This window comes from Brachypodium distachyon, chromosome 4 (assembly GCF_000005505.3).
Source record: "Brachypodium distachyon strain Bd21 chromosome 4, Brachypodium_distachyon_v3.0, whole genome shotgun sequence".
In the NCBI taxonomy this organism is placed as follows: Eukaryota; Viridiplantae; Streptophyta; class Magnoliopsida; order Poales; family Poaceae; genus Brachypodium; species Brachypodium distachyon.
The window spans coordinates 27,487,055-27,494,846 of record NC_016134.3 but is presented as its reverse complement, the minus strand read 5'-3'; the positions used below and the strand labels follow the sequence as shown (position 1 = coordinate 27,494,846).

General features: G+C 52.0%; 1 protein-coding gene and 1 pseudogene across 1 annotated transcript; both read left to right on the top strand.

Annotated features, from left to right (window-relative positions):
- Positions 1-1,146: 1,146 nt before the first annotated feature.
- Positions 1,147-3,401, top strand: LOC100842887 (putative serpin-Z12). Its single transcript, XM_003576149.3, has one exon. The coding sequence runs from the start codon at positions 2,041-2,043 to the stop codon at positions 3,187-3,189; it is 1,149 nt and encodes a 382-aa protein (XP_003576197.1). The 5' UTR covers positions 1,147-2,040; the 3' UTR covers positions 3,190-3,401.
- A 2,340-nt stretch (positions 3,402-5,741) lies between these two features.
- LOC100842581 lies at positions 5,742-7,414 on the top strand (annotated as a pseudogene).
- Positions 7,415-7,792: the final 378 nt, after the last annotated feature.

The following is a 7,792-nucleotide window of genomic DNA, read 5'->3' as shown; positions in this document are numbered from 1 at the left end:
GACGTGGCGCAGGGGGGGGGGGGGCTCACCGGCCGGAAGGACGAAAAAGGTGAGGAGGAAGACGCTGTGAGAGGTGGCGCATTTCGCGAAGTACGTCTTCGACGCGGAGAAGCGCACTGCAGGGCGGCGCGCTGGGCGGCTAGGCTGAGGCCGGCGCTGCGGGGCGGAGCTACGGGGCTGCAGGGAGCGCGCGCGAGGCTGGGCCGAGGCGGCTGTTGGGTCGACTCGGGCCTGAGGTAAGGTAAGGCTTTTCTTTTATTTCTTTTTCCTTTTTCCTGTTTTCTCTTTTGCAAATGCTTTTGGATTCAAATTTCAAATACCATTTTGAAAAGCTGAGGAGTAGGAGAGTTCAAATATGGTACTAGTATTTGGAAAGATTCAAATGGGTTAAAGTTTGAAACAAAACCCACTTGAATGTAATTTGAAAAAAAATAGAGGGAAAATAATTCAAACTCAAAGAAGTGTGATTCATATTTGAATCTTCTAGCAAATTCAAACCACAAGAATTCAAACTACAAATTGAGATGCAAATTTAAACTCAGGTGACACAATTAAATAGACATGGCATGTCACGGATGCGAATGTAATGGTCATGCAACATTTAAATAAATTACAAACAGGTCCACACAAGGACTTAAATGTAAAAGTTGTTCTTGAGCTGTTACAGCAAGTCATCGATGAAGGCCTAAGTCTCCCGTCACTTCAGAGAAGTCTGGAGGTGGTTGCGCGAGAAGAAGGGAAGATGCAGGTACTGCAATATCCCAGGCCACTGTGCGGCTGAATGTCGCAAGAAAGCCCGAGATGAGAAGAGAGGCGAGCCGGTGAACATGGCGCAATCGGATGAGGACCACGAGCCCGTGTTGCTGATGGCGCAGGTCTGCATGACTGACGAGGTCGGCGATGATCTGGTGCCGGCCGTGTACCTAAACGAAGAGAAGGTCGTCCCGTGTACGCCGCTGCCGGCGTCTGGTACGCGGACATTGGGGCCACAAGCCACATGACCGGCGACAAAGGCGTCTTTGAGTCGCTCGACGGCAAGGTCAAGTTTGGAGACGGCAAAGACCAAGCATGTGGCTGGCTAAAAAACTCGTTTTGACTACCATTGCCACCTATACAACATTTGTTGGAAACAAAACAAAGATGTATACAAGCTGCTATGCTCTCCTGAAGATGGCAGTTGTTTCCAACACACTGGTTTCATTTGCATGTATACAATGAGAAGTAACAGAGATCTTGACTTCGTGACAATGGTGAGAAGGCTCTGAACTACCTTTGCCCCAAATAAATGGCAGTTAGTACTAACCTCTTTAATTTCCCAAGAAAACAACTGCTCAGAACACTGTCCGAGTCAAAGTATAGATGACAAGCCAACTTTTAAAGCAAAGAAGTGAAGCCTCTGTGATAACCTTGCAAAGTTGCAACTGGCCAGGGTGGGAAGAAGTCAATGGAGATCCTCCGGGAAACGCCAGCACGCGCCCCACAAGTCACCCAATCCTTCCCAGTCACGCGTGGATCGGGTCGCCCAGTCCTCTAGGCTCTGAACGGCCCAAGTGCCTTAAGGCCCATAACATTTCGCAAGCAAATTTTCCCGGCCCAATCGACCAAAGGACAACCAGTCAAGCGTGTGGACGTCCGACTCCAAGTCTGTCTGTCTGTCTCCGCGTTCCCCAGGAACTCGCCCCCAAATCCGCCGTCCCCCAAGTCTCCGGCGCGGCGGCGCCTCTGCAGAGCCCTCCTCCTTTTCTAGCAGATCCGCTCGAACCCATCCGAAGGACTCCCGGGAGGCGCCCTTCTGCATCGATGCCGGCTTCCTCCAAACCCTCGCCGTCGCCCCTTCTCGTGAAGCCAAGGAGAGGGACGACAAGCATGTCTACCGTCTAGAAGTGCGTGCTTCTCTCTTCGGCCCTGCTCGCCGTCTTGTGCTTCGCGGCCCAGCGGTACTCCGGCCACGGCCACCGCCGCGATCCTATTCCTACCCCGCGTCCAACGCCCCTGGAGATCCTCATCCGTAAGAAGACGACGTCTCCTGGCATCGCCGACATGGCGGCCGGGTGCCTTCCGCGTGCTAGGGAGGCGGGCAGCAGGGCGGCTGCGGGATCTGGGAAGAATTTCGTCGTCTCGCCGCTCTCCATCCACGCGGCGCTCGGCTTGGTGGCCGCGGGCGCGCGGGGCGACATGCGGCAGCAGCTCCTGGAGTTCCTCGGCTCGCCGTCGCTCGACGCGCTGCACGGCGCCACCGCGACGGAGCTGGTCGGCAAGCTCAACGGGCTAGAGCAGACCTCCTTCGCCTCAGGCGTGTGGGTCGACCGGAGGCGGGCGCTCAGGCCGGAGTTCATGGCCGTCGGCAGGGAGCGATACTCGGCCACGGCAGAATCCGTGGACTTCATAAATGACGCCGAGAAGGAGAGGCAGCTGGTGAACGCGTTCGTGAAGGACGCCACGAAGAATCTCATCAGCGAGGTCCTCCGTCCCGGCTTCGTCAGCTCGTCAACGGTGGTTGTCCTCGCCAACGCCCTCTACTTCAAAGAGACGTGGTCCAAGCAGCCGTTCGACCCGTCGGAGACCTTCGACGCGCCCTTCCACACCCCAGACGGCAGTGTCGTGCGCGTGCCGTTCATGACAGGCCAGGGTGACAAGCATGTTGCCGTCTATCAGGGCTTCAAGGCCCTCAGGCTGCCATACAAGAGCGATGATGGCGATGGCAGGCGATTTTACATGCTGCTGCTTCTCCCTGACAAAACTACCAACCTGAAGCTCAGTGATCTCTACGACCAGGCCGTCTCGACATCAGGGTTCATCAAGAACCACAGTCCGATGGTGGAGGTTCTGGTGGGGCGGTTTATGGTCCCCAAGTTCAAGTTCACGTTCGATTTCGAGGCATCGTCGGACATGCATAAGCTTGGACTGACCAAGCCTTTCGAAGGCAGCGACTTCTCAGGCATGGTGAGCAGTGGGGATGGGCTCGGCATCACGGCGGTGCACCATAAAGCCACCGTCGAGGTGGACGAGCTGGGCACCGTCGCCGCCGCCACCACAGCCATCACCATGGCTGGTAGTGCTCTTGATACAAGCCCACCAAAGCCTCGTGTGGATTTCGTGGCAGATCGGCCGTTCTTATTCGCCATTGTTGAGGAGAGGTCGAGCGCGGTGATGTTCCTTGGTCATGTGGTCAATCCTTTGGATCACTAACCCATTGCTCATTGCAAATTACTCTGGCCTCTCTCGGAACGCACTTATAGCTGTTCCTCTTTCTTTTGCGAGCTTGACAATTATTTTTTACATACTTTTGAATTTCCATGCAAAGAAAAAATGAATTAATCTTCTCTTCGTTCTTAGAATGGTTAAAGGAAATATTATGTTGGAGGTGGAATTGGTGTTATTTTTTCAATTACCGTTCAAGTTTGAGGATTTAAACCAAAGAGTTAAGACATGCCTTCCATCGTGTTGTTGTTACATATTATTATTCCATGGTAGGCTTGGTAGCTATACTATACTTCGAATTAGGAAAACATGGGGAATTGTAGCCTTTGGTATTGTCTTTCTGACATCCTACAATCCTAAAGTATTACTTATTTCGTTCTATGATAGTTGACTAGGTGCAAACAATTTTGGCCAACGCACATATAGTTGTACCTCTTTCTCTAGCAAGCTTGATAAACTTGCGAAACTTGCATTATGTTCTATGATATGTAGCACATGGGCAATTCATATGTACGAATCGCTAGATCATTTACAAGCAACTTGCATTATGTTCTCGCTGCATGATGTATGTTAGACTCGCAAGTATTTTGTTTCCAAAATAAACTTTCCCACCTTCCTGTTTGATCGCCGAAGTCCATGCCGTATACTGCGCAAAGTCAATCTTTATCTAGTTCTTGTCCATGAGTTTGAGTTTGCAAGGCTAATTTGGACGTCCTTTGAGTTTCGGGTGCTGATTTGTTTGGCTTGACGACTACTCAGAGTTCAAAGGAGAGGGGGAGCGAGATGGAGACAGAAAGAGAAATCATTCAAAGCGCATTGACAATTTGACATAGAGCACGAGTTCGTGTCAGTGTTTTGATCATTAGGAGATACAATTCATGTAATCACTAGAAGATACGGTTCAGAATCAGTATGGACGTCTGAGTCGAGGCCCAAACTAGCCTTGGCTTGGGCTCATCAGCCCGTTATGCGAACGGCCCGATCGCCTTTATAGCTTGCTCGAGCTTCCGGGGCCAGCTTGGCGAGCTGAGGTTGCTCGGAGCCACCAGAAGCTCATTGTCCAAATCCTACATGCTGAAGCTCAGCATCCCATGAAGATGGGTGCGTTGCGACCCAAGGGATGCATCGTTTCAAGATTTCTTGCTACAGCGGGCACACAACGGCTAGACGTACGTACGTAAACTCCGGTGCCTTCGATCGGATCGCCGGCTACATGACTACATGTGCTGTATGCAACATGCTCTCCTCGCGGCTCGCGACCATGACAAGTCCTTTGCAGCTGCTAAATATCAATGCTTCCTCCAGTCGGAATTACTTGTCGAAATACTACATGTATCTAGATACTTTTTAAACATAAATACATTCATATTGAATAAATTTGAGACAAGTAATAGGGTCGGAGGAAGTACCTTTTCTTCGAACCGAAGGACCTTATTTTCTATTTCATAGAAAAGGAAACAACATTGCCGTCTCGGTCAAAGTGGTTCTATGGGACCAAAACCTGCTGCCCCTGCAGTTTCTTCATACAATTCAGCAAAAGCAAAGTCGTGAGTCGTGACAGTTTAACAATCCTTTACTGACACACAAAACAGTAGTTCCTTGACTGCGGCAAATCAAGGAAACAATTGCAGAGAGAGAGAGGCAAATTTACCCGCCGTTCATTCGCACGCCGAGATCCGCACAACCATTTAATGCCAGGAAAACATAGGAAAGTGTGTCGGCGAACAAGAATCATGGCGCGGGATGAGCGGGCGATCCGGTGCCCCGAGGTACCGGCACCGGCAAAAAAGACTTTCGCAACGATTGCATCCTTTCCTTTCATGACTGTGGCATATCAAGGAACGCTCGCCAGAGTAAAGTGTACTAGTGCCACCGACTCGATCGATTTCGCCATCAGCTACTCCCACCGTCCGTTTTTATAAATTATAAGAACCGTATTAAATTTTATGTGAAACTTTGACCAACAATTGTACAAATAATATCTAATATATGCATATAAAAATTATACCATTAGAAAGAGTTTTCCAATATGAATCCAGCGATATCTTTTTTGCGCCAAAATAATCTTATATTACAATGTAATTTTTGTTCAAATGTTGGCATAGTAAACCCGGACGGAAGGAGTTAACCTTACTGGGCTACGTACTATGGGAACAGGTCCAAGCGAAAGAAAAAGAAAAGGAAAACACTAAACTAGTCCATTTAAAAGGACCTTACCAGCCCACGAGCAAATAATAATAAATGAAGAAATTGGTTTTCATATGGTACGCTCAAGCGATGATAGGAAAAGATTCTGCAAAGCTCTTGCAGCTACTCCTTGCCAAAGCAAGCTTACCGAGTGATTCGCTCAACATGTACACAATTGGAAAACGTGTAATGTAGCAATTCGTTCAAATGTACTCCAAAACGGGTGGGACGCCAGATCAAAGTATCGCAAGCCAATCGACCAATTTCCAACCAGAGTGGACAGCACTAGGCATTTTGGGCCTAATTTCCCGGCCCAGATCAAAGAAACGACCTGTCAAGCGCGTGGACTCAAGTCTGTCTCCGCCATCCCAATGAGCTCGCGTAGACAGTCGGCCCCAAATTCGCCGCCACCGCGCCCCTAGATCCCCGCCGCCGCCTCCTTCTCTCCCAGATCAGCTCCAACCCATCCGGCGGAGTCCCGGAAGGCGCCGTCCTGCGTCGATTCCGGCTTCCTCCGACCCCGCGCCGCCATCCTCCCCTCTCGTGAAGCCAAGGATGTCGACCTTTCGGAACCGCGTGCTCTCTTGCGCCCTGCTCGCCGCCGTATTGTGCTTCGCGGCCCAGAGGTACTCCGGCCATGGCAACCGCCGCCATCCACTTCCTACCCCGCGTCGAGAGCCCGACGAGATCCTCATCATCCGCCGTAAGGTGCCGCCTTCTGGCCACGCCGGGTGCCTTGCTCTCGCGAGGGAGGCGGCGGCGGGTAGTACCGGGCGGAACTTCATCGTCTCGCCGCTCTCCATCCACGCGGCGCTGGCGCTTGTGGCCGCCGGCGCTAAGGGCGACACGCGGCGGCAGCTCCTGGAGTTCCTCGGTTCGCCGTCGCTAGAAGCGCTGCACGGCGCCCCCGAGACGGAGCTGGTCCGCGAGCTCAACGGCATGAAGCAGACGTCCTTCGCCTGTGGCGTCTGGGTCGACCGGAGGCGTGCGCTCAGGCCGGAGTTCATGGCCATCGGCGCGTCACGGTACGCCGCAGTGGCGGAATCCGTGGACTTCGTCACGGACACCGAGCAGGCGAGGCGGCGGGTGAACGCTTTCGTGAGGGACGCGACGAACAATCTCATCGATGATGTCCTAGCTCCAGGCCCTCTACTTCAAAGGGACGTGGTCCGAGCAGCCGTTCGACTTGTAGGCGACCTTCCACGCGCCCTTTCACACCCTGGACGGCACCACCGTGCACGTGCCGTTCCTGACGTCCTCAGACGGGGACGACAAGCACATCGCCGTCCACCCAGGATTCAAGGCCCTCAAACTTCCCTACGAGAGCATAATGGCGATGGCGTGCGACGGCTAGCTGCAGCATTCTACATGCTGTTGCTTCTCCCTGACAACAACAGCACAAACATTTTGGAGCTCAGTGATTTGTACTGGCAGGCCGTCTCGACCCCGGGGTTCATCAAGAACCACACACCAGTGGCGAAGGTTCCAGTGGGGCAGTTCATCAAGAACCACACACCAGTGGCGAAGGTTCCAGTGGGGCAGTTCATGGTCCCCAAGTTCAAGTTCACGTTCGAGTTTGAGGCATCATCGGACATGCGTAAGCTCGGACTAACCAAGCCTTTCGATGGCGGCGACTTCTCGGGCATGTTAAGCAGTGACGATGAGCTCTGCATCACTGGGGTGTACCATAAGGCCACCATTGAGGTCAACGAGCTGGGCACCATGGCCGTGGCCGCCACTGCCATACTCTTGGATGGGAGTAGCGCTCGCATTGCACCTGCACCACGACGTCGGGTGGATTTCGTGGCGGATCGGCCGTTCTTATTCACCATTGAGGAGAGGTCTAGCACGGTGATGTTCCTTGGTCATGTGGTCAATCCCCTTGATCACTGACCCATTGACTCGGCTCAAACAACTCTGGCCTCTCTCGGAACGCACATATATAGTTGTTCACCTGTTCGTTTTCTCTAGCAGGCATACCACTTTATTTTTACATATCTAGTATACCTTTATATGTTCAGTGAAATTTTAAACATCGCTTTCGGCGGACGTTAAGCTCCGGTATGACCGGAAATGGGCATGCCGTGTAGAGGCGTCATGGGCGCAGGTGCACGCGCCGGAGCTCCGGCACAGGGACAAGGAGTGCTTTGAGGCCATGAGAGAAAAGAATTTAGGGATTTGGAGATTGGGGATTTTAGGGATTTCAGGTGCTGGAGGGGCTGATTGCAAAATAGACTCGAGGATTTACTATTAATTGTGGGACCCACTAATCAGATACGTGTCACTGTCAGAACACGTATAAAAATTCTATATAGTACTGTATTGCACCGTGTTTACAAGTTTATTGGCTCCGATGTGCATTTTCTTTAGTTCGAGGACTAAATTGTCAGTCGCACCTAGTTCC